This window comes from Rhipicephalus sanguineus, chromosome 3 (assembly GCF_013339695.2).
Source record: "Rhipicephalus sanguineus isolate Rsan-2018 chromosome 3, BIME_Rsan_1.4, whole genome shotgun sequence".
NCBI lineage: Eukaryota > Metazoa > Arthropoda > Arachnida > Ixodida > Ixodidae > Rhipicephalus > Rhipicephalus sanguineus.
The window spans coordinates 145,759,528-145,786,509 of NC_051178.1; the positions used below are offsets into that span (position 1 = coordinate 145,759,528).

The 26,982-nt window shown below is 42.3% G+C and overlaps 1 protein-coding gene across 1 annotated transcript; it reads left to right on the forward strand.

Moving 5' to 3' along the window:
• Positions 1–63: 63 nt before the first annotated feature.
• On the forward strand, positions 64–26,982 carry LOC119387389 (DENN domain-containing protein Crag; the record flags this gene model as incomplete). The annotated part of the gene is given in 20 exon segments (XM_037654763.2): positions 64–317; positions 1,117–1,235; positions 5,326–5,780; positions 6,461–6,647; positions 8,954–9,010; positions 9,446–9,515; positions 10,378–10,547; positions 12,327–12,571; positions 13,733–13,799; positions 13,861–13,916; positions 14,021–14,165; positions 15,006–15,099; positions 15,730–15,811; positions 19,302–19,344; positions 20,159–20,323; positions 20,403–20,544; positions 20,776–20,963; positions 23,373–23,597; positions 26,135–26,175; positions 26,838–26,982. Coding segments are annotated over 18 exon segments (2,421 nt in total), but the record flags the coding sequence as incomplete, so codon positions are not given.

Genomic DNA, 26,982 nt, shown 5'->3' on the forward strand with positions numbered 1-26,982 from the left:
GCCAGAGACGAAGTCTAGCAGCGCCAACGCGCTACGTGCGATTAGTAGCCGAAGCCGAAAACCGGAAACCTTTGAAGGCACAGCGGAACTCAACAAACATGGCAGGCATGTGTGCGCAAGGTGAATTTTGAATGACTCATGCCCTGTGCGGTGATACTCGTGAGATCCTGTGCGTATAAAAAAATCAGAGTAAAGGCCCCGTATATATAACCGCTGAACTGTCTTCAGTGACCTTACGAGGTACAAGCTCCTTTTCTGGCCTCTCAGATGTGCTCTTGCGTCGTGCCCGTGAGGTGCGGATAAGCATGCAAACACAAGTAAGCGAGAAATGCGAGGCTTATTTTCGGCGTCTGTACGAACGCAAGGATGACATTCGCGTAAATTGCCTTTACATAGAGACCTTGATCAGAGCCTTAAAGTGCGTAGATGACAGTCCACCCGATAACACTTCGTTGCCAGTCCGAGTCAAAGGGTCACTGCACGGCTACAATATTTGTCAACAGCGATGTCATCTAAGGGGCGGCATGTGTCGTACTCCTCTATCTTGATCTTCGACTCGTTGATTGAGTGTGTTTCTTTCTCTTCAAAAGCCTTCGTACAAGTGCGGGTACTCAAGTTCAGAGGTCCCGGTTTCGTTGTTCAGCGTAACGAAAGTACTGCACGTCCGATGCTCACTTGTGAGCTTTTAATGATCTGTGCGCCTTTCTTCACCTAAATTTAGTGCGTTCCTTTGGTTTTTAATTCGATTACGCTTAAGTGGTTACTTAAATGTAATTTATAGAACACCTGAGCGGTGTCGTTTAGCTTTTGCTATGTACCGCGTGTTGCGAACAACGCGGGTTCATTTTAGCTAGTGTGCTTTGCGTACCGTCGGGATTTACGTTGTGTACGCGCCCATCTCTTGCATCACCGAAGCGTTTGACGTTCGTACGGAACACGCCTGTTGTCGCTGCGCGCACAAATATTGTGGGCATTCTTTAGAGATAAAGGTAGGGTATTGATCATGTTTTGAACAAACGCATACTCGTATCTCTGCTGGATACGATTCGCAACTATGCTCGACCAAGTGCGCCGAACCGGTTCAGCGCTTGAAGCCTGCGTTTGAAATCTGTGCAGGACCGCCGCCGATAAGCCAGCATGGAGGTTCCCTGAATGAACGACAAGATGCCTCTGCGAGAGAAACACAGCCTGATGGATGTTTCTAATACGAAAGAAGGCAGAGGAACGCTTCATCTGTGAGCATACTGCATTTTCTTAATTATTTACGGCCACGTGGCCATAAATGCTAAATATATGTTAAAATGTGAGATGTTCAACTAGACATTTCTAGAGGATTCATGAAGATTAATGATTCTATAAGTGAATGTGCTAAAACGGTGGAGAAGTTTATTGGCGGTGCTGGTATTTTTACACTAACCTAACTATATATTTTTTATTCTGGTGTAAGGATTCATGGGGCTTGTGCGATTACACCTATTAACTGCTGGCCTCACTAAGTTGCGAAGCATCGCCAGTGTGTTGAAGTTCATGAATCAGAGGAATGTTTGGGTCTATGAGAACAGCAACTAGCTTTTCAGAAGAGATTACGCAACTGTGGATATTTTGCTTGCTTTTCTGGTCTGAAGCACTATCTTTTGGTACATATGTTCTGTATGGGTACGTGATGTACCCATACAGAACTTGTACGTAAGAGAAAGTTAATAGCAGGGAAAGAATGAACATTAATTCAAGAAATTACGGCATGATGAGATGACAGGTGGGTGTGGTCGGTTTGGTTGCTTAGTCCTCCAGTTTCTGGCATACCGTAGAAATGTTCAGCATTGAGTTTGTTTTTGCGAGAATGGCAAGAGGGCAATGCACATGCATAAAAGATGGCAGCCAAAATACAGACTGAAACAGCTGGACGTCATTCACATGTGTTTAGTGTTTCTTTTTTACTTTGAAGTTTTTGAGGTCACTACAGCGAGTCTTTCTCTGTTATTTTGCCATTTGTTTTGTGGACTGTTTGTAAGCTTTGACGTGTATTGTCATAAGCCAAAGTAACAGAATCATGGCTTTCTTCAAACCGCAACTGGATGTCATTTTATGGAGCAGTTACCGTTCCTTCTAGTTAAAAAGTGTACTGATGTGCTTTGAGAACCTCCTCAACTGGAAACAATGACATCTTTCCTAGGTGATGTAAAAATGGGGATCAAAACCAGAAGAAATAGGGAGAGGTTTGTTACTTTTCTATGCAAGTGTGCTTTAAATTAAGCAATTGATGCAGTTTTTCTTTCGTGTTTCTCCTCATGGCTTTGCTACTGAAAATGGAAGTTGGGCTATTCATTCACAGATTGCACAGGACACCACTGTAGGGCACAACAATCAACAACAGAAATGGTACTTTTTACAATGATACACTGATGTTAAATGGACGCCAACAGAAATATTAGCCTGTCTAGATTGTTATATTGCCCTTTTTTGTCGCTGCTATGAACAAAGCCTCGATAGGCCTGAAAGGATGCCAGAATGGAATGCAGGGGGCAGCAGTGTACTTTACAATTTAACCAAAAGCTCCCTGTGTTGCCAAAGGTATATCATGTCTTAGAAGCAAAACAATTCTTTATCAGTAATAAAAAGAGACTACATTACATTTGGACATCCAACAGAAACTCAGTCTGGCAACTTCTGTAGACATTTCTTGCATGAAAATGACCGTAAGTTAGGGAAATTGCTGCTGAATGGGAGGTGTCTTGGTGACACCACATCATAGGCACCATGGCTTTTTTTTTTTTAGAAATATGAAAAAAAAAAGGTGTGGACCGCTTAATTAAAAAAAAAAATTAACCACCCCCCTCTTTACACAGAAGGGCAGATATATCAGAAATGTAATTTATGAAATAAATTTGTTCAATGTCACATTAATCGCAAACAATTCAGGGTCGTATCACTGCTTCTTACATGGAGCACACATACTTAGCGACAACATATGAATGAATTTCGGCACCTGGTAGACTCGGTGGCATATGTAAGTGTATTGATGTGTCATATGAAGCATTTTTGTACATTATAGGACATTTGAGCAAGAGTCCCACATTTACTGGTCCAGCTGATTTCAGTTTGCCAAGTTGGAACATCACTCTATTTGTATGGCTGTCTCCTTTGGGGTGGTAGTGACTAGTTTACTTTTAGAAGTGACTTCAAAGCATGGAATAGCCATTGTGTGAGTGAAAACTTTAACTCTTTACCTTATATGTGAACGTAACTGGTACAGTGAGGTCAGTTTGCGTGAATGCATTATTTCAAAATGCTTTAGGCTCTGGTGATCTCAGCTACACTCAGATTGGCTTTACAGATGCTTTTGGTCACAGTACCATTTCCTGCAGACCTAAAAGGTCATTATAAATAGCAAATGTGCCAATTTCTTGTGTTACCCCTGCACACCTTAGTGAATGGGTATCCACCTTAGTGAATGGTGTTGAAAAAATTTTGTTTTATCAGAGAGTAATAACATGCAACTATTGATAAAACTGTCTGACTTGTGCATATTTCATCTTGGAAAAAACAACTTCAACTCTCATATGGCATGAAGTGATAAGCTGCGTGATGGAACACTTGAAATGATAAACGGTCAGGATTGTATGTATCAAGCATTGTCTTATTGCTGCCTACAACAACCAGCTGTCTAGGGCAGCTAAAGCATGCAGTCTTTAGGGAGCATTCATATTTCAGAACAGGAAACTTTATTTTGAAAGAGTGTCTTATGAGAGTTCTGGAGCTTAATAATTTGAGTTTTATCATCTCCACCTCTTTGGAAATTTTGTCTTCATTGTGTGGGACTGGGCTTGTGTTTATTTTGAAGGGTCACATTCATGATAGTGTTTCTACTAAAGTATTAGATTTTACTCACCACTTCTTCACCATCTGTCATGCTGCAGTTGCTCCTGAAGCAGGTAATTTAGAGTAAATATATGTGTAGTGCCATGAATAAGTATGTAGCCTCTGGGCTACTCTTTTCCTATGGCCATGTCAGGTTTTGTTTATGCTGGCACACAGCTGAAGATATGAAGGAAGAATAAACTAGTAGAAAACACTGCATCGTGCACCCAGTCCTGCCAAATGAATGCTCTGTGAAGCCTCTTTTCCTAGCAGTATTGTCCAGACACATGGTACATCTGAGGTGCATCATATTGACCGAGTATGTTTGTGCAGCTGCACTGTCGTAACCTTAACTGCACTGAATGCATGTTATGACGTGGCATCATGAGCTGGGTGGATACCTGTTTCCCTTGGCTTCAATTGTGTTGCGTGACAGTTCCTCCGAATCTTTGCTTCCACCATGCCTGAAGAGCACCTGTAACCAGAATTATGCCTGGAATAGTCCTGTGATTATATTCCAGCTTTATGGCCATATTTGCATGTTGCCCTCAGAGTTGGGTTTCTCGCTGCATCGTCCATCTTGCGTCACGCTAGAAACATTGACTGCGCAAAATGTACTTACAGTTAGTGCCCTGTTGCTCATCACTGCTGTGTAAGATGCCCCAACATGGATTGATAACCAGAAACGGCAGTTTGGGGATGGTTGATTATAGCCACTGTACAAAATTGAGGGATTCTTTTCTTTTTTACATTTTTACTCAAGCCCGCGTCTGGTTTTCAAAACGAACAACCCTTCTCTGGTGACGTACAGGGGTGGTCAAAAGTTCCCAGGCCATGCTTCCATAGCATTAAATGGGGTAGTGGCGTGGGAACTTTTTACCACCCTTGTATATCTATGGCAAGATCTTAAGAGAACTTCATATTTCACTTTTTTTAGCGCACAAATGAATATGGACGAAAAGCGACGCGGACGCAGCACTGAGAGTGAAGCATGAATTACCAACATGCCCAAGCATACGCTCTTTCAAGTTAAGAAGACTGTTTATGCTACAGTGAAAGGGAAGATGAGTAGACTTCAGTCACGCATTGTGTAATGCAATAGAAGCCCCTTGGGAGAGGGCAGGAAGTGTAGTAGTTATACAATACATGATTGTAAAAAAAAATTTAGTTTTCTTGAAGGCAGGGCCTAGCTTTTTTTTTTTTTTTTTGCAGAAAGTTACTTGTTTTTTGCGAGGAGGGTGCATTTGAATGTTACCATGTTTGCCCTTTATTCAAAGCTTGCTCCGTATGGTACATTGTTTACAGAACTTGAGGAGAAATTGTAGACAAAATTTAGCAGTAGCTGCTGAAAACTTCGCAGCTTCTTTTTTTGCTGGCAGATGGCTGAACCATAGAAAATGAGGCAATTATAAAAAATCTGTGTCTCAAGGAAAAACCTTACTCGTGCTCTTTGTTCATGGTTTGCAGTGAAACTGACGTGGAGCTGCTTGCAAGTCATTGAAATCAAAAACTTTTCGACGCCTGGAAATGACATTATTGCCTGAAAGGAGAAGTAAGACTTTGCGCAGCTTGCTGCCTGCCACCTGAAGTCATAGCACATAAGAGACGAGGTTGCAAGACGCCATGGAGGAGAAGCGTGTGGCAGACTACTTTGTGGTGGCTGGGCTTCCTGCCAACCCGCGGCCCCTGGAAGAGGACTGCGTAGCGATGCAGTCATCTGGGGCAAGCTACGTGTCCATGCCCGTGACAGACATTGCCGTGATAGTGCGCACCGAGGGCGAGACACCGCCGCCCGGATTCGAATGCATCGAGCAGACTCCGATGGGATTCCCGGCCGACCTAAACCACGGCAGCCTCAGGAGTCCCAGCATATACCTCTGCTACCGCCGGGGCAGGGACAAGCCTCCACTTGTGGACATCGGGTGAGCTGTTAGCTCCTTCCTCGTGTACTGTTTCATTCGTATTGTGAAGTTTGGAAACAACTAATTAGCATTTGGTATAACTGCAACGTTTCTGTGTTATTGGCATTCGCCCAAAAGGCACTGGATGCAGATAACTAGAGCAGACGATGAAACAGCGCGATTTGAACCAAGACAACAAAGAAACGGAGACCACGGGACAAGCACAAGGTCTTTGTTCCTTTGTTGTCCTTGTTCAAATTGCACTGATTCTTCCTCTGCCATAATTATGAAGCAACTAGCCCCCATCAAGTTGTTACTAATGCAGATAACTACTAACGAAAATTTGTTTTGCACACTTCACCGAAAATTGCAACGAGCTGTTTTCTGTAATCGGGCAACTATGTACACGCTTGCTCATAATCATTATCACCAGCTTATTCGAGCCCACTTAGGCAGAACAGAAGAGTCTACCAGATACTATTCTCAATCTCTCTTGTCCTGTGTCAGCTGCATCCTCCCAGAGCCTGCCTACTTGCAATGCTTGACATGCTGTTGTGGTTGACTTCAAACTAATTTAGGCTTCCTGGGGCTCCAAGTGCATTTGTACACTCTGCCTATTGTATTGGAGTGTGACCATTGCAGCTGGGAATCAAACCCACAAGCTCATTGCTTTCTATTTATGATTCTATGCATTTGAGCAGGGTCCTGTACGAAAACAAGCAGCGTGTCATGGCTGACAGTGAGATTCTCAAGAAGACACCTTATGGGAGGCCAGCCAATGTCAACAACAGTGGCTCTCGAACATTCCTCACTTTTCGCAGAGCCTCTGAAAATGCCCCATGCAATCAGCTGGTTGTCACCGACCTTTGCGTCATTCTCGCCAACAAGGCAAGCGCTCTGTTCTTAGTACCAGCTGATCAGCACTGTTGCTAACTTAGCGAGAAATTCGCTCAGTTTAGCAAATTTTCCATAAATTGGACTACAACTATGCCTTCTTTGAAATTTTAGCGGCATTTTGAAGACTACTCAGTACATATATTGGCATTTTTTTGTAAATCATTGTATGTTTTCATGAGTTCTACTAGGTCGTTTGTGTTGTTATGCAAAATTATGCACGCCACAAGTACCTTGTAAATTACCTTGGTAAGATTCGTTAAGAAACTTCAGCTAGTAAGTTAGGTTCATGTTATTTACATGCCTCAGTTTGCCACTAATTATAAAGACATACTGAGAGCTTATTAGTGAGCTATCCGGGTGCATCAGAGCTGCCTTTCTATGCAAAGCAAAAGCTTCGAACTTGATACTGTTTTAGGAAACCGACTGAGGCGACTCATTGATTTTAAATATGTTCTAGGCTATAATGTCCGTTAATTATCCATCTATATCATATATTATACTATATTAACTATATTATCCATCTCTACGTCCCGGATGTCACGTAACAAACACAATAATTGCTAGCTGAATACTTTGCAACTCTGACACATTTAGATATACCTTTTTCCTTACTGCTGTTAGGGAGTGGAACCGCCTTGACCCAACAATAGCAAACATTGAATCACCATCAACCTTTTGTGACGAGATAGAAAATAAGCAATAACCACAAAAAAAAAGTTTCATGTATATGCAAAATTGTTCTTTCGTTGTTTTCTTTATTTCTTTCTTGTTTTCTTTCTTAGCGAATTTTCTTTATGTTGTATTAGATTGTATTAAGTTTGATTGTTAGGTTGTAATACTAATGTTGTATTAGAGATAACTACGATTTAAATGCATACGATACATTCTTAGGCACATGTACCGTATCCCATTTCTATGTATGAATACACAACTGTACTTTGCAATGTGCTCTATTCCGTTGCATGGTCACGTTGTATCATTAAGCCCACCTGCCTTGGTCTCCATGTGAGACTAGCAGTATTGAAAATAAAATAAATAAATAAATAAATAAATAAATAAATAAATAAATAAATAAATAAATATTTTGTATATGATGTTTGCATGTCTACACAAATCTATCCGACAACTTATCTCGCCTTCAAGCTATTGTATTGTGTCAGTACACCTTTAAAGATTAATAAAATATAGGAGACATCTAGAACACGAAAATACCGTAACAAAAACGATGAAGCAAACAAAAAATTCTTTGCAAGGCTTTAACATCACATTGGTGATAAAGTGCTTCAAGCTCGATGATTAATGCTCTGCATCCTACCTATAATTGACAAGAGTAGGCAGACACAGACCAAACCAGAACAAATCGCTTTCATACTTCAAATGTAATCTTGATAGGGTTGTCTTGTAGCCAAACGTAATGAACTATTTCTTGATGAGTATATGACTGTTTAAAGCCCTGTTTGTCATTTATATATAGTTTAAGTAAAAGAGAGAAATCATCATTTGCCTTTTATGTAATTTCATTGAGCCCTCAAATATTCAGTTCCAGCAACCAGCACAAGAGATGTAAGCTGCATCAGGACGTACGAATTGCATGCTAATTGAGTAGCTATTGCTACGAGGCTGTACCATGCTTCAGAGGTCGTAATCTAACAATGCATATATATTGTCAGGATTGTGATTGAGCTTATGAGTTTAATCCAAGAGCAAATTATGCGTGTGGAAATAGGGTATATCTTGAGCAAAAATGAGTAAATTTTTTATGTAAGTGTGCTTATAGAAAGTTTCTGCTGGTATCTATTGTTAGGGACACCGCTTTGCAGACTTGTTTATTTTGGCTAAGATGACTTGTTGGTTTTGTTGGAGGAGCTCCATGCGTAACTGTTCTGTTTATTTATTGCTACTGATGTGTGATAGCAACACGAATAAGCACTGTTCCAAAGTGTGAAAGTGACACTTAGAAGTTTTGGGAGAAACATTTAATATGCATTGAAAAAGATGGAACAGATTTGAATGTAGCAAATAAACTTACTGTTTTGGAATCAAGCTATGATGACCTCATGCAAAAAGGATGCAGGTTATTGCTTGCAGCAAAGTGTAGTTGTATGGGACAAGGACCACATCGAAATTGGATGAAGGAACAATTACAGTGCTAATGTCACGCATTTTACTTCAAGAGAAATATGGTTAACGGGATGCTTGTTGTATCGCAGTTTTATAGCAGTTGCTGGATATTTTTTAAAGTGCAGCATCAATATTGTAGTTACTTGGTGGGCAATAATTTCCTCCTTTAATTTCAGGGTGAGACGCCTCCCCATGCATACTGCAAGATTGATCGCAATCTTAATAAAGGCATGGTGAGTGCATCAAATTTCCTAATTGATTCGTTTCTTTCCTTTTTTTTTTTTTCATAGGTAAACCTTTCTTCTCCATTAGAACGGTGCAGAACATGCAACGGTCCTACAGTTTTTACTCTATATCTATGGGAGGATGAATTACAGCGAGGTGCTTCCCCTCAGTGGGAGGGGAATTGTGGTGGCACTGTTTGCAATAAATTGTAGGGTAATACTATTGTATATGCTAACTTACATTGTGCACCTAAAAGGGGTCCTCAAAAGCTAAATATTTAGTTTAAGAGCCTCTGCATTAGAGTAGTTGTGTGGCCAACTATCACAGCCCCCTTGGGCTGCTTCATTTCCACGCAACTTTCACAGTTCATTTTAAAATAAGACGCAACAGAAAGAATTGTCAACACATCCTATAATAAAGTGTTCATGTTCTCATACTTGCAGGTTGGCTCAGATGTTTTTCTTTGTTACAAGAAGTCTATGAATAGGCCTAGTCTCATTTGCTACGAGCCAGGTAAGCCATTTGTTTTCTCGCAACCAGTTAAAAATCTTTTATTGTCATTTCTCCCAGCGTTGTGCTCTGTTCACAGCCTCCAGTCACAAATATTGCACCTGATGGTCTGCATTTAGCGTTAGGCATGGAAGGCTTTATGATTGAATAATACTTTGACTTGGACGAGTGACTTGGACGAGTTAGTACATACTTTGGACGAATGCAGAGCGATTTTGACGTAGACAGGTGCTCGATTTTGATGAAGAGGCGCTCGTCTGTGTTTATCTGTCTCCTTCGTCAAAATCGCGCTGCATTCTTCCAATGTATGATTGAATAGAGAGAAACCGGCAAAGCGGTCAGTGGCCAAGTCATCAGCCACATGCAGCATCAACAAAGTGCACATGATGCCTTACAGATGTGTAGCGGCTACATTGCTTATCCACAGAAAGATGAATAATGGCATAGTGGGTGCTGCCCTACTTCACAAAAATTAGGATATATATGCCTTAGTGGGTACCTTGCATGTTTACTTGTATTAGTTGTCCTAAGGGAGTTTAGAACAGGCTCTAGAAAGGCCGCTCTTCCAGCTTTCACTGTGACTGTGCTGTGTTGCGCGCAGGCCTGGCATTTTTTGTAAAGGTGTTTGAGTTGCAGAATATTACTGATGCATTTCAATAACCACTTGATTAAGTTATTCATTCACTGCATGATTATTCTGTAAGCATAATTGGGACTCCATTACAATGCAGTCCCTTGAACGCTGTTGTAAACTGTGATAATATTGCCCGGTTAACAATATCAAAACCAGAATTTCATTTATTTCATAGAAACTAGCAAAGGCCCTGCTTGTTCATTGTTTCGGTACCCGTTTCTTTTCTTTTAGCTGTGCTGGAGCGTTTCCCACGGGAAGACTATGCCAGCTTCCCCTTGCCTGAACAAGTGGCTCTCTTCTGCCTTCCCATGGGTGCCACCATCGAGGCCTGGCCCAAGAAAGCCAGTCAGCCCAGGCCAACATTTTCCACCTTTGTGCTAACCCTTGGTTCTGCAGACAAGGTACGAGGGTTGTTACCACTCATGATAGCTGGCATCATCTGTTGACAAGAAAGAATCTGAGCAAGTGCACAATACGCCATTCACTCATGAGCAAATGGGAAGAAGTGGCTGTTTCTGTTGATGACGCTTTCGGTGTCTGCATGGTTGGCTGAGGAATGAGAAGTACAATAGGCTCTCGATAATTCAAATTTGAAGGGATCTCTGGAGTTTGTTGGAACTATTGGAAGTTATCAGAAATGCGAGTCAGGGCAACATACCAACTTGTGTTGGAGTGAAACATTCACATATACATACTTGGCAACGTGGAGATATTGAAATTTGGGAGATTCCTAAAACAAAGTGGTGGGGGGGATGCATTTTTATTTATTGTTTCTCAGGGTCACAGCAGCATTATAGACAGCTCTGAATGATTGTCAGTTAAGTGACCATGGCCCCTCTAACATATGGTGTAACTAATTATATTTTTTGTTAGTTAGGGAAAGTGAGACTTTGTCCATTAAATATTGGGTCGACAATAATAGCCTACTAAGAAAGAAAGGGAAATTAAAACTTTTTTACTTCAAAGAGTACATATTCCCACAGTAAGGCATAATGCTGCACCTCAGATGGTGAATTGAAAGTAGTCTCTCAGCTCTTGGCATTTATTTACTTATTTATTTACAGAATACATGCATTGCCTCGTAGGCATTATTGTAGGGGAGACAGTTTTAGTACTATGTGCTACATGTTTTACAGTAATAAGCAACAAAAATATATAAAACAAGGTTAACATCGAGTTAAACAAGGTGAAAAAGACAATAAGTTAACATTTTCAAAGGTAACAGAAAGCTCAAACAAAACTAGGACAATAATACATTATCGTAAATTAGTCGGGAATAAAAATCCTGATTATCAGATAGAGAAACATATTCTTCCAGTAACAAGTTCCAATTTCGTACAGTTTGTGGGAAAAGATTTGGAAAAATGGTTTGTATTAGAACTATGTGCTCACCTTCTTGGAGTGGTTGTGCTGAGTTGAGACCTAGGATGGTTCTGTCAGGTAGGTGCGGCGGTCGATGCCGGTTTGTTTATAAAAGATACGGTGAAAGAATTGGAGTTTTTTCTTCGTGTGGTTAACGTTTCCCAGCCCAGCAATGCTTTTAACTCAGTGACCCTCTGAAAAGAGTCATAATACTGGAGACGAATCGTGCAGCCTGATTTTGAAGTTTTTCTGTTACTTGTGCCATAGTCTTGATAAGGGTCCCAAATCATAGAGGCGTAATCCAGGATAGATCTGACGTATAGAAAGTATAGTGTATAGAAAGTATAGTATAGTATCATCTTTGGACGCTGATTTGAAATTTCCACAAATAAAAAACACTTTTCTTGCTTTAGATATCATATGTTGCATGTGTACGTCCCATTTAAGTTTCGGTGTAAAGTACACCCTGAAGTAATTGCACTCTGAGACTGTTTTTATTGTTGTGTCTTCAACTGTGTACTGCGTTTTGATGTTTGAAATTTTATTTGAAAAACAGATATGAATTACATTTACTAATATTCATTTGGGGAAATCAGGCGCATGGCCAGGCATTTGAAATAGTAATTCATTGAGGAGCTGTAAATATCCTTCTGCAAAAGGTTTAATTTTAGCGTTATACTGAATCGCCATTTTCCTAACCACAGGACTCTCCATGAAAGGCTCCAATTCTAAAGGCTTTGTTGCATCTGCTGTACTGTTTGCTTTGTATTTTCAATGGCCTACAGTATTGTCCTTTATACGTTCATGTGTGTGTGCAGGTGTATGGTGCGTCCATCACTTTCTACGAGCGTTTTCCCGAGGAGCAGCTGACTGATGCTCAGAAAGCCCAGCTGAGCAGCAGTAACAGGTCAGGCCAGCCCCAGCCAACTGAAGAGGAGGTCTTCTCAGCCAACAAATCCATCTGTTTGCTTTCACACTGGCCCTTCTTTCGCACCTTTGAAAAGTTCCTACGCTTCCTCTACCGGCTGTCGTTTGTCAAGAACCCCCGAGTTTCAGTGGAAAGGTCAGTACTTCATAAGCTGTCTGTGAAGGGAGTTACCAAAAAATGAAATCTAGTGCTTTCTTAACTGGGAAGTTCAGTTTACTTCACTGACACGAGGACTTATGGTGTCTCTGCTCTTATTGTGTATTGAATATTTACTGATGCTGTAACGCCAGACACACATGTGCATTCAATAAATGAGGTCCGAGTGTATTAAAACTTGGTATGCAAAGTTAAACTGCTTGCCTGTGTTGTGCATAGTATTAGCAGCTTTTGTGTTCCCAAAACTACTTTTGAATGCTTTTGAATCAGTTTGCTCACATCAATAAAGTGCACAAAATGAAGCAGCGGGTACAACAATTTGAGAAAAGTGTGTAGTCATGACAGATGCCACAGTGGTCCGCAATGGTTTGCACCTTGCTAAATAAAAGCATGTGTATGCTGGTTCCTAAGGGGGAAAGCTTCAAGCTAGCTGCAACGGAATATTGGCCTGTTGCCACGTGCTGCTGTGTCACATTTTTTTTTTATTGCGATAGCAATTATATGGACACACTCTGCTGGTTTTTGTCGTCACCGGCGCCGTCATGTCGCGTATATGTTGGGAGGGGGGGTTAGTATGTCTTGTGCTTGATCCGCGATGTCCACACTGAAGTTACAGAGTGTACGAAGGTCACTTTGCTTGCTGCAGCGGGCGCATTTGCATTTGCGAAAGGAGTGCTCTGTTCAAACAGAAATAAGTCACAATTGTGACAGTTGTTAGTTTGCACTTGTCCTGTGTATACCTGTGCGTTCGTTTCGTGTGTGCTTCTTTATGTTTAAGCAGTGTGCTTTAATTGTTGAGCTGTGACACTTGATAGTTCGCGCTTGTCCTGTGTGTGTTCTTTTCATGCGTCTTTTGCGCGTGAGCAACGCACCGGAAATTTCAAGCTGCTTTCCGTTCTTCGCTTTACATTCCAATTTGTTGCTATCGCATTCATTGCTTCGCCATTCCGCCGAAACTGTGACTTTTTTTTAATGCTAAAACAGTTGTCACATGATGAGAAACTTGAAGAATAATGCATAAGAAGTAAAACATGGGAAGTAACACATGCTGATAACTTTGAAGTGAGGAACTGTTTCATGCTTTTAGTTGCTTCCAGAAAAATTGACGATGCATAAAGTCACTTCTATCCTTTACCACAGGTACATCTCTCATTTCATGTTGGATATCCCATTTCCTTCTGTACAACGACCGAGGATATGGATACAGGTGAGGTATCGGTACAGTCCAACCTCGGTTAACATAACAAGCCACTGCTCTGTGTTTTCAGCTGGAAGATGATCATATATCGTTGTCCCAACTGGAAGACACACCGCTCCCACTCAGGTAGGGCACTGGGTTTGCCGCTTTGGTTGCCTAGAATTTTTGTCGCATTAACGGTGCCTTGCGTAAACTGAATGTCTTGCACCCCCTCCCCTTCCGTTTTGCAGTGGTGCATCCTTCAGGGAGTTTTTGAAGACACTAGCACCCGACAACTGCTTATGTGTTCTGCTTTTGGCGTTGACTGAGCAGAAGATGCTGTTTCACTCCTTGCGGCCAGATGTGCTTACCAGTGTGGCAGAAGCTTTGGTGGCGGTAGGCACTTCGTTGTATACCGTTCTCTGCATTTCTACCAATGGTATTTCAGCAGTTATACCACGTTTGTTCAATTATGGATGATGATCTGTTTGAAAGGGGGGTAAAGAGATGTTAGTTGTAGACATGATGTGTGTTGATCAAAGGTATATGAGAACGAATTGAATGTTTTCCTGTGATTTGTCACATTGTAGTGACATTGAAACACCAGACGCGGCCAAAACTGCGGTTTAAGAGTACTATATTAGTAGCTCCAAAGTATGTACATGTTGAACGGTTTGTTGATGCCTTTTCTGCACGTGTCTTGCATTATCAGTATGTGAGGCCATTGATTAAGCGTCATATGCATTTGCTACCTTGTAAAAAGCTAGAATCTAAATAGAGAATAGATAGCTAGTTGCTTTCTTTTGTCTGGTATTTATAAAGTTTATTGCTGTAGATGTTCTGCCTCACAAAAATTGACATCAATGTGACTACATTACAGCACAATTTTATTTTAAATTGACTGTTCCCCCTCATATGTCGTTATTGCCATCGGAGCTGCTGAAACTGCATTGTTATTGTAGCTGCTATTCTTTTCACACATTTTTAAACACGTTTGAGTTATTATTGTCCTCTTATGTTGCCTTTATCATCTACAGCTTAGTTTGTAGGACATCCTCAATTTATCTTTTTTCTCTTGAAGGAGAGGCTCATTAAAAGACCGTCTTAGTATGCTTAGCTGATCTGCCTATGATTCTTTCATTAATACTCCATATGTAGTAAGTTCGTAATAAAGCTTTAGTATCACTTGTTTTTGTTTTGTTAAGTAGCACTGATCCCATTCTCGCCTCCTTGCAGTTGATGTTCCCATTCCATTGGCAGTGCCCTTACATCCCACTGTGTCCATTGGGCCTCTCTGATGTACTTAGTGCTCCACTGCCCTTTATTGTTGGTGAGTTTGCTCAAAGACAGCAACACAGAATTGTCTTAAAATTTTGCTGCAGGTGTCTTCAGCTTTGAACTTTGTCCAATTGTCCAATCGAACTAGCGCTCCGTTTTCACATTCACGCTTGCTATTCATGTTCTGTGAGTATTGTTGTGCCTTATAAATGAGGACCTGAGATGCTGGGCTTATATAATTTGGTCAGCCACAGGTGTAGCGTGCATCTGGTAACTTCGTGTTCTCTTTGAAAGACATTTAAACTAATTAAAGAATAATAAATTTCTTTATATTTTTTTTGGGGGGGGGGGCTTAACTTGGGATTAAAGGCAATAATCTCAGCTTGCTTTTGTTCAACTTCTCAAAGATTTCGTACACAGCGCACACTGTTTGGCTAAACCAAGGAGAGACGCTGATGCTTGAAGAGCTGTAGTCAGGCATGCTTTATTTTGCTGTTAGCCTTAGTGCCATGTCGTGTAGGTTTATGCAGTGTGCAGTAAAAGATGACCTCAGCGAATGATCGTCACATCAGATTAGATTTTGCTGTTTTCTACAAACGTAGACTATGTTTGAAAAGTGCTGTATCAAAGACGATTTCGTCAGCATCTGCGCAAGTCAATGCAACCTTGTTTCATTGCACAGGCGTGGATTCAAGGTACTTTGACATGTATGAGCCCCCACTCGAAGTGGCCTGCATTGATCTCGATACCAACACCATCTTCATGTGAGTGTTTCGTTCTGGCCTTAAGGGGGGAAGTGGGTTTTTAAAAATCATCAAGATTCCCTTTACCAAATTTAATGAAACTGCACAGTCTTGTTTAGTTTTCTTTGCTGATTCCAAATATGCAATTATTCTTCAAATATGTCCATTAGTTCCTAAGTTAACTAAAATCAATTAGCATTGTTTTTCGGGAACAATGGAGCAAGAACTACTCATCAAAATCTTGCTTTAGGCACATAGCCGGATACTAGGAAACATAAGCGTCACAGGGGTAGGAATACTTTTTTGATGTGCAAACTATTAAGAATTATACAGCATATCAAAGCTTTCTGTTCAAGATGTGGCTAGTTAGTTGTTTAATGCACAGACAATTAAAAAAACATTAAAACTGAAATACAAAAATCTGCTGATACCCCTGTGTGCAATACTCATGTAGCTCAGTAGTGCAACAAGAATTACAATTCTAGGTGCTTTGATTACTGAAAGACCACTCCCGAAAGGTTGCAAAGAGTCAAAAACTCAGGTTTTGAGAAAATGCAGAAAAGCAAATAATGTCGATTTTGAACCTCATGCAACACTAAATGTTAAATTTTTTTTTGTTAGATATTAGTAGCCAGCAGGGATATAACCTGCATGAGTACTGCTGCAGCATACATCATTCAACAGCCTCATAGCATCAAGGGCTCCATTTTTGTGCTTTTTTTTTTTCATTTAGAAAATAGCCTGTTTTTGTGGTACAAATTGATGCTGTGGCCGAAATATCAATCCAAGGTGCAAGAAACTTGGTCAGTACTTGTGGCAATGGCTGTATGTTACAAAAATGCTGTTTTAAAAAAAACTGCTTTTTTTTCATGATTTTACATCTTGAAAGACCAGTGTCCCCCCTTAATTTGTGTTTTTTTTTCCCTCTTTATTTCTGCAAGCACTTTAATTTAGAGAGAAATTAGATCAGGATGGCAGAGCGCTCCATTTCATTGTTTGCGCAATAAGAACTGACTGCACTCTAGCCAGTGAAAGTTACAGTTGAAGGCACAGCTTCTTTTTCTAATTTCCATTGTACATTAGCCTTGATGGCACTTCACATTCAGTGACGTTCACAGCACATTACTGACTATGTAATAAGGCACCACTGAAAGTGCGGCTTTTACATTTTTACATCACGAAAAAGCAATAAAGTGGCATGCAGTTCGAATCATCCGTGGCAGCAGACCCGGTTTGCACATGAATCAATGAACTTTTTAATACATGAAGTTCTATGGAGCTTGGCCAGATTGGCCCGGCACAGTTTAATTATCACAAGATTCAAATTAGGGAGGTGTGAGTCAACAAGCTTTTGCTGTATTGAAATATGCTATGAAAGACTGCAAGATTTACAGATTTTTTACGTCTCAAAGCATGCAACTCGCAATAATGCAGAACCATTCAAGTGAGAATGGTAGATATTAAAGAAAAGTGGTATTTTACTTGTCATGCCATCAAAATCTCCGATGTGCTTGCTTTCAGATCATTAAGGGGAGATTCGGCTCGAAAACACTTTTTTTTTTAATATTCATCTTAGAGCAATGAAACTTGGGGTATTTGTAGAGATTTTTATGCTGATTTCAAATGTATAATTAGTGTTCTTGTAAGTTACATACTTTTTGTTCTGCACCATGACAAATGTGTAAAACATAGGCCTTGTAGCCCCCCTATTTCGATCCTTAAACTTCTATATATTTTGACAATTGATGGCTTATATTGCTCCAATTGAACTGTAGAGTGCCGAAAACTATCCAGAAAGTGCATATCAAATATTTACTAGACGTGAAAAATTCAAACATGGGGAAGTCCATATTACCCAGACCCCAGTAAATGTTTACTTGCAAACTTTCTAATATGCATAACACAATATTGAGATTTCGAGGAGATAACTGCACTCTTCACACATTAGAGAAAATTTGGGCAAAATTTTATGCAGATCTGAGCACCAGAAGTATCAAAAACAAGAGGGGCACGTTGAAAAAGTTGCCAAAAAGTGTGTTTTGAGAAAAACGAAGTTTAAAGATAAAATTGGATGTTTATTTACGAAAGATGTAACGAAATCTGATCAAAATTGCACACAAAGGAGGTAAATTGTTCTTCTAGTAGCCACTGCCACTAAAATGAGCCAGCGCCATAAGTTTCTCCTTCACAGCTCTTTCGAGCAGAGTAGCTATTGCGCGAGCTCCCGCTGCCGTAGGTTCTGCTTGCGATCGGTCCGTCACTCGCCACCCCTATGCTGGCTTCCTCGCTCGAAGCAACTCGCCGCAATGTATACGTCATCGAAAGAATACTTTCGGGGCACTCGCTGTTCACGCATTGCAGTTCCAGAAACGACGCCTTTGCGTTTGTAAGCTAGTTCCCGGACGCATATCCCGGAACGGTGACACGTTGGACACACTGCACCGATCAAGAGGATGTTCAGTGCTGTTATGTCAGCGATCAAGGAAGACTCTTTCTACCGTGATCTTTCTTCGTCGTCGAAGAGTCTGATCTTCTCCTTGAGAGGCACTGACATACTCGAACGCCGCGGCAAACTCCGAAGCATCGCCGTCACCGTCGCTAGGCCTCGCGGCAGCAGATGCACTTGCCGTTCGGCGAGTGTTTGGCTTCGATTTGTGCCGGCGTCCTCGAAATTTGTTCACCGAGCGATACTTCACTGGCTGGTGACTGCACTTGCTACGGCTCTCTTCATCCATGATAAAAATATATACGCGAGAGAAACGTTCAGCTGCACAGCTCGATCAAACACTGACCCTACAAGCAGGCTTCACAACACCCAAGGCGTGCGCGGCCAATGGCGGTCCCCGATTCATACCATGTGATTTAAAAGCCAGTCGCAGCGCTCGAAAAGCGTGGCAAAAGCACGCCTTCTTTATTATTTCTTGCGCTTCTGCAGCACGGGAAGCCGTGGTTATTTGAAGATCTCCTCATGCGATCCCCAATGGTGAGCGGCCACGCGGTATCGGCCGCGATGCGCTAGAAGACGTCACACTTTCGGTCAAGATTAACAGCCACCTTGTGCTCTTTAGACGCAATTTTAACGCATTTCCAGTAGAGTGTCGACTTTAATTTTTATTTTTGGAACAGTAGATATACTAACCCGCATGTCCCCTTAACTTTTATAATAAAGCCTACAAAAGTTCTCACATTGAATTCTTCAGTATTTTTACAGCAATTCCGGTCCATCTTTGAAATACTAATCACCAATGAAAAAGCCTCAAGCAGTTATCCCAAAATTTGTAACGCATTTACGAGATTGAAGGTGGTAAGGTGGCAGAATGCAAACGCGCTTGAGTACTTGGGTTTAGGTTCATGTTATGAAGAGCTCCAACCATTGGAATCTGATCAGCAGCTCTCCTCCGTGGCATCGCTGTCACATGAAGGTTTTGCTTGCGAGCATTAAACTGAATCAATAAACCGACCTTGTGTCCTGCTCAAAACTTGACAGAAATTTGATGTCTGCCTTTTCCAGTAATGAAGAAAAAAGTTTTCTCACCCTAAAGCTTCTACCCAAGGTATGTAGCTGACTCGTCCTTTCTCACTTCGCTTTTCAAGTTTGTTTTGGGGATTAAAAAAAAAGTTATATAGCCACACTCACTAGTGTTGATATGGCATAGCTTGAATGGCTGGCGATAAATTAACTGGCAGTGCATTGTTAGTAGGCAATAATATGTGCTATAGGTGCTGTCAATGCATCTTATTTCGTGGAAAGTGACCTGGGAAAGATATTCATCCTCGAAAATTTAATTTTTCTATTTGTCTAAATGTTGGTGTTTCTTCATTGAATTGCTTACGTCAATTTTGTGTCTTTAGTTGTAATTTATGTACCTAGATGAATGCAGAAATAAGTAGCAAGACTGTGTATTTGTGTAGCCTGACATCTGCATTGACAGCTGGCATCTGAGTAACATCAGTGATGGCCTAGTTCGGACGATATTGCCTTTGTTTTAGGGAGCATGCAATATATGCTATGGTGGAGAATTTACTTTTCTTAATTTGGTGAGGGGGACTGAACTGGTTTGTGCAAGTTTGTACGTAAATAGTTTTCAAACATGCTTTTAAACATTTTTTCACTGTAAGTGGTGCATTAGACTGAGGAACAGACTTCCGTGTTTGTACGTTGCATTGTAAAATGCAGATGATGTTAAAAACGCATTGAGTGCTTGCACTATTATTTATTTGTGAACCTAATCATATTGATGCACACACATTCATATTTCTTACTTTTTTTTTCCCTCCTCACCTGCCTTATGTAAACCCCATCTTTGGGAATTTGAACAGGGTAGCAGTGAAATGCTAGAACAATATGTTTGCTTTTGTCTTGTGCAGAAAGCAGCAAGGACATTACGTGGAAACCTACAATCGTTGTATGAGAAGGTTTGCATGTATGAAAGCAATGTTGCCAGCATCGCGGCTGCGGCTGCACAGAACCCGACTGCAGCTGGTGGTGCCCTGGGGCCTTTTGACCGTGAAATTGGACTTCACAGGAAGGAGGTATGGCTTATGAAAGCTTGCACAGTGATTTATTTTAGCCTTGTAATGACACACTAACGGTTACCGCATCTGTCCACAGCGTCGTTTGGAGCTGGAAATCCAAGAGGCGTTCTTACGGTTTATGGCAGCCATTCTGAAAGACTTTGGTTCTTACCTGCGACCCATCACCACAGCTCCAAAGCCAGGTGTCACTGACCCAAATTCACTGTTTGACATCAATGGTAAGCTCATTAATTATCGGTGCTCAGAAATGTACTGCAGTGTGACTTGCGAACTCACGGGCATCGTTACTGTGTGTATCAGCCGCAGTACCCAAGTGCAGTTTTAGATCAAGTATAAATTTCTCTGATGTTAGCAGTGGGTGCTCTTTGCTCGAATTGCTTAGGGTGTGCATGCTTATTATACTTTACCATAGACAGCGTCCTAATTTCCAACTTCCCAAATTATTTCAGGATTCCTGAAAAGCAGAGATCGAGCGTACCATCGCTTCTATCAACTGATGATGCACACTCAGATGTTCACCCGTTTCATCGAAGAGCGCTCATTTGTCTCGGACAAAGATGTCAGCTTGGCTTTCTTCGATGAATGTACAGAAAGGGTTGATGCTGCTGGTGAATCTGCAGAGCATCTGCTTTTGGAGGTGTGTGTTTATGAACTCGTCAGAGTTGCAGCTATGGCTCTTAAGTTTTGTGCCTTTGTTGAATCTGCATGGGAGATTGTTACAAATGCTATTGCCTGTATCAGCAAAGACTTGTCTGATTACTTGAATGAAGGGTTCAGGATAGAGTATTAATTTCCACTGATCAAATTTAATAGCAGCAGATATCAATACCGTATTTACTCGATTCTACCGCGCCCTCGATTGTAACATGCACCAGTTTTCCACGACCCAAAAAAAAAAAGTAAAACATCGATTGTAACGCGCACCCATTTTCCGTAAGAGAAAAGAACAAAAAAAAAAAGTCCGTAGGAGTCAACCTTCGCACATTCCGAAGAACAAGTATTTGGGTTTTAAAGAACTAAAGTTTCAAAAAATAAAACACAAAGTCAAACAGCGGTCCTTGCCGCTAAACTGTCACCACTACGGCGGCGATACGAGTCGCGTAATGGATCAGTCCTCGTCGCTGTCGGACAACACCTTGTCGCTGTAAACGCTCTTCGATTTCGGGAAACCGGCCCTGCTTTGGTCCACTGAAACCTTTTCGTGAAGCTTTGCTGTAAAAAATCTTCCGCTTCTGTTTTCGCCAGTCTCGCCCGCACGTTTCGGGAACTCCGAACGACCGCGATGCGGCCCGCTTTCCGTCCGTCTCTGCACACGTAATAACTTTTCCTTTAAATGCGGCATCGTGGTGCACTCGTCGAGTATTTGTAGTCGGCACTTCCACGCCGTCGATGCGAACGCAGAACGGGATGACGAGCTCCTCAGCACACGTACGAACTGAAACTCTGAAACAATGGCCGGGGCGCGTAGGAGGCGGCCATTTTGAAATGCCGATGGCAATATGATAACCGAATTTCTTTTTTTTCTTTCGGTACTCTATTCTAACGCGCATGCGATTTTTGGACTCGTTTTACCGAAAAAAAGGTGCGCGTTAGATTCGAGTAAATATGGTACTTGTGTGATACATTTACATTTTATGCAATTTCAACAATTAGTAACTTAACTGGGCATGTTGTAAACAGTGGCGGATCCAGAGGGGGGGCGGTAGGGGTGATCCCCCCCCCCCAAAGCCTGTGTTAGCCCCCTCCCCTCCCTTCCCGCTCCCACCCCTTCCCTGCAGTGCCTGTCGTACACCTCCTTTGTCAGGTTGCCTCGGCTACCGCTACCCAAAAGGGGGAAGGAGAATATTGTGTACCTCCCTCCACCTCCCCCCTCCTCCCTTTATCGGATGAAGGAACGAACCACCCCCACCAAAGTAGGCACCTGGATCCGACCCTGGTTGTAAATGTATAATTGAATTCAGCCAGTACCTGAAGCATTTGCTGGAGATTTTGTGCCGAGAACTAATTTTAAGAAATAAAGAACGAATTTGCTTAAAAATGAATTGCTGCTTTTCGTGCTGCATCATCTTGACTCCAAGACTAGTACAGGTATATACGATAGTAGATGATAGGAGTGGCATACCACTGACCTCCATTAAAAAGGCTGGACGGCGCATCCCCGCTCTGCGAGGCGGGCGCTTGTGAAGCCACCGGAAGGTCCCCTGTTTGTCCCGGAAGCTGGCGTCTTTTGTCCGTCTCAGTCGCGCAATTCAAATATTCTCGGTTGGCAGCTGTTGTTATGATCGTTTTTATTTTTTATTTTTTCAAACTCTGCGATTACGCCTCACTTTAGACGCCGACGAACGCTACACGAAAGATGACAGACGCCTTGCCGACACCGTCCGAATACGGCGGAGTGCTGCAACGTACAAAATGCATAAAAAGTAATGCAACTTTGAGGTACTTACGCGTGAAATGTCTTCCCTGACGACTTTTCCGGTCGATTCGTACAGTTTACTGCGCTTTATGCAGGTATTTCTTTAAAAAAGAAGAGAAAAGCTCTCTTCCGGTGGCTTCACGCCCGCGTGCTCGATGCGCCATCCAGCTCCTCCTAGTGGAGATTAGTGTGGCATACAGATGCAAGGGGGTAGTAAGAGAAGACTTAAAGCATAGAAGGGCGACAAAACTAGTGCATAAAATTGTTGTGGAATCATCCGTAGATTCTTCTGGCAAATGATTTCTTGTCAGTGCACAAATGACACACAGAAAAGTCGCAGGTGTTACTGTTTCACAAAAAGAACCGCAAGTGAAAGTATAACAGCATTGTAAGCACTGTTCATAACTTTCCTCACCCTCATCTGTGTGTGTCATCTTCCTTTTGCTCGGAATATACTGGTATTTATATAAAAGTTATAAGTTGTGCTCTTGATATTGCCTTCAGTCTGTACATATAAGTGTTAGCGAACATTGAACAGTTGTGGTTAGTGATGATGATGAAAATTGTTAGGTTCTCTTGATGTCACCCATTGCCAGTGGCTAAAAATATTCCCTTTCTGCCCAAATTCAGGTGGCAGGATCCATGCAGAGCCACGAGCACACAGTGTTCATCTCAGCACCCGAACCACCACTGGTGGATGGCCTGAATGGGAGCCCTGGTACATTTGGGGCTCTCAACCCAGCCCTGTTCCACCGGCAGCCCGCTATGTCACTGCTGCGAGTGGTGCCTGAGTGCCAACCATCTGCGAGTCCCGTTGCTCGACGCACGAAGCAAGAGGTCAAATCTGCCCTACGAGTGAGTTCAGCAGCCATGCAAAACTTGTCCGTACAATCTAATTGGTGTGATTTATGTATAGGAACATGCTGCAATGGCTAAGTGATAGTTACGTTCTGCTGGTGAGCATGGTGTTGCGGATTTGATTCTTGGCATAGGCGCGTTCATTTCATCGTTTGGATGGTAGCGAAATGCAAAAAATGTCCATGTACATCAAACGAATTGCATCATTAAGAACTTTAAGTGGTCAAAATTATTTAACAGGTTTCTACTATGGCATCTTGCAGCGCCAGTGGTGCTTTGGGGCATTATCTATGAAGGGTGTCCGCCATGGTGGAGCAGTGGTTGTGGTGCTCGACTGCTGGCCCGAAGGCCGTGTGTTTGATCCTGGCCGCAGCAGTCTCATTTCAGTGGAGGCGAGATGCTAGAGGCCCGTGTATTATGTCAGTGCACGTTTAAGAACACCAGATGGTCGAAATTTCCGGAGCCCACCACTACGGCATCTCTCCTAATCATATCATGGTTTTGGAAGTAAAACCCCAGATATTATTGTTAACCATGAAGGGTGGCTTCGCGGCAGTGTGGTTTTCATCCTGATTGGGTGGTTTCACTGCATAGCGCGCCCACACTGCAGTGAAACCACTTTTTCAGGCGGGCTACCTGCTGTAAAATGACTATTCGTCCATTTTGAATACTTCGAAATTTCGTAAATTTTAAATTCGTGTTGAAGTGAATTTGAATGCTGTGATATTCGTTCAAATTTTTGAAGAGCTCGAATATCTGCACATGCCCAAGCCTGACTACAGTTGACTGATCACGGAAGGAATATCTTGCATGATGGTAGCTGGCACCATATTGTTTACAGTGGCTCTACCAGTTCTTCCTTGAGTTTTTGTCATTTTTCTCACTTAGTGCAACTTTGTTCTTTGAACATATGAGTTTGGGTGAATTAGATTTAAACACCTGGAGACAGATCTTTCCAATATTGTATGGTGTGTCAAGGATATGTCAGTGATAAACAGATGGAATTCAATTTGTCATACAGTGGGAAGAAAAGAACAGTTTCTTTAATTATAAAGAAATATGTTAATGTTTACCTTTAAAAAGTAAAAGCATATCTTGTGTTATGGCTTGCTGGATGTGAGCCCACATGCATTCACGTGGTTTTCACATGCATTCATGTGACAAGCTTCAGTGATAGTGCTCACAGGTACTTTAGCAGTACAGTATAGACTGCTTATAACGTAAGTCGCCGGAGTCGCGAATATCCGCACTATAAGCGGTACCGCACTATAACCAAAACAACCTTCTTCAAAGGCTGCACTTGCACAAAACGTGTTGAGCACGTAGCCTCGCGTGTCCGATAATCGACATATGCGATTTGGGGCGCTTACAACCACATAAATCTCCGAATGTTCAAAAATTAACCGCCAAAGACCCGCATTGCCAACGAAATGAACACGGGGGAAAAAAAGCAAACAAAACAAAGCGCCATCGCGGAAATTCGCCGACTACGTTTCAGGCCACTTCGAGGTATGCGCATTACACAGAAACCATGTCGAATCGCGACCGAAATTTCACGTGCTGAGCGGTACCGATCGTTCGATTTCACGGGCGCGCACGCGATGTCCAAGACATTGCAATTGAATCCGGAACCACCATTCGAGAGTTGCATGTGCCAACCACGCCCTCGTTTTCATTAACGATATGATTCTCTTCCCTTCAAGTGCAGCCATCGCAAAAAGTTTCGTTGATTCCGCACCAAACCGCAACTTTTATCGCCCGTGACCGCTACCGAAAAGCAACCAACGCTGATTAGGCCTAGCCTGCGGTTCAGCATGTTGTCGCGGTAAGTTTGCCCAAGACAGCATGAAGATCGGACGTCGAAAAGATCGCACTCAAGCACTAACCCAAGAACAGCGCACGTGATACGAAGTTTGTGTTCGCGGCCGGGAGATCAACGGCGACAAAAGCCCGCCAAGCTCGTTTAAGTCCGCACACTAGCAGAAAAGGCGAAAGCTCGCATCATGAAGCCGCAAAACTTTTCAATTTGCGGACGAGGTAGCAAACGCGATATCTGTAGCAAGTGTGATAACGACGACGCTTTTCCCGCCAGCAAACTTACTTTAAAGCGCACTTGATGAGGACGCGATCATACGTTCCACGCGGAACGCGCTGCCGGCTAGCGGCCGCGGAGCCTTGCCGCCGCCGGTGCAAAGGCTACTCCGTCGCCTAGGCAACCACCATCCTTCCCCACTCGGCGAACCCGCACAGCGCTCGCTCCCTCCCCAGCGGCGTACCTCCTTTGAGAACCGCACTCGCTACCGCGTTTGTCAGAAATATTTTCCCGCAACCGCATTATAAACGGTATTTCGTCTTGGGGGATTGCACAATAAGCGGTATGCGTATACATGCGGTTCTATGGGAGGGTAAACGGGAGTCGAAAAAGACCGCATTATAACCGGTCCTGCACTATATGCGGTTACGTCATAAGTGGTCTGCACTGTATTTTGCTATGGAGTGGTGTTGGATGAAAATAATTTTAACGATACTTGCAGGCTGCCCGGATACAAGCTGAATGTCCTGTTAGCTGGGCTAAGTAAGTTTAAGCTATCTTTTCACCTTCTTATTTTTCTAGTTCATGCTCATGAATATGTTAATACGCGAGCGAGGCAAGTGTTTTTTGACATTTCATATTCTTTGACCCACTAGTGTAAATCCTGACAGGGTTGTGGTAACAAATGAGGCTTGTTTTTACTTGTATACAGCCGAACCTTGTTTTATAGAGGACACTGATATGCCAGATTTATGGATATACGTAGCAGACTCTTGTTAAACTATTTCAAGGTTCACAAGCATTGTGAAGGCCCTCACTAAATGCAACAGGGATACCGAACTTTTCCACGCTGGGACACAGTTTTGGATGCATGAGACGTTCTTCTTGGAATGGAAGAACTCCAATAGCCAGCTGTGTGAGCAGCCTCCGCTCTACATTGTTTTCTACTCTGCTGTGTTTGCTTAGTTAGGCCCAAATATGTTTCCCAGAGACTGTTTGGCGTAGCGCACACCCACAAGGACAAAGAAGGACACACACACACACGTAGTTTCGCGCACACACACACGTCCTTGTGGGTGTGCGCTACGCCAAACAGTCTCATGGATCATAACCAACTAGCCCGTGCGACGCGCCTTGAGCATGTTTCCGAGATGTTTCACGTGTTTTTCATTGTTTACTTTATTGGTCCATATGTGTTGTTACAGGTGTCTTGCTGGCACAAGCTATAGTGTCTGGTTCATGCATCTACCGGCCTACACCAAGACCTTTGCATCCAAAGCAAAGGCCCTACGTGTAGCTGATGAAGTGCTGCAGCGCATGCAGCAATTGAAGTTACCAGCTCCTGATGAG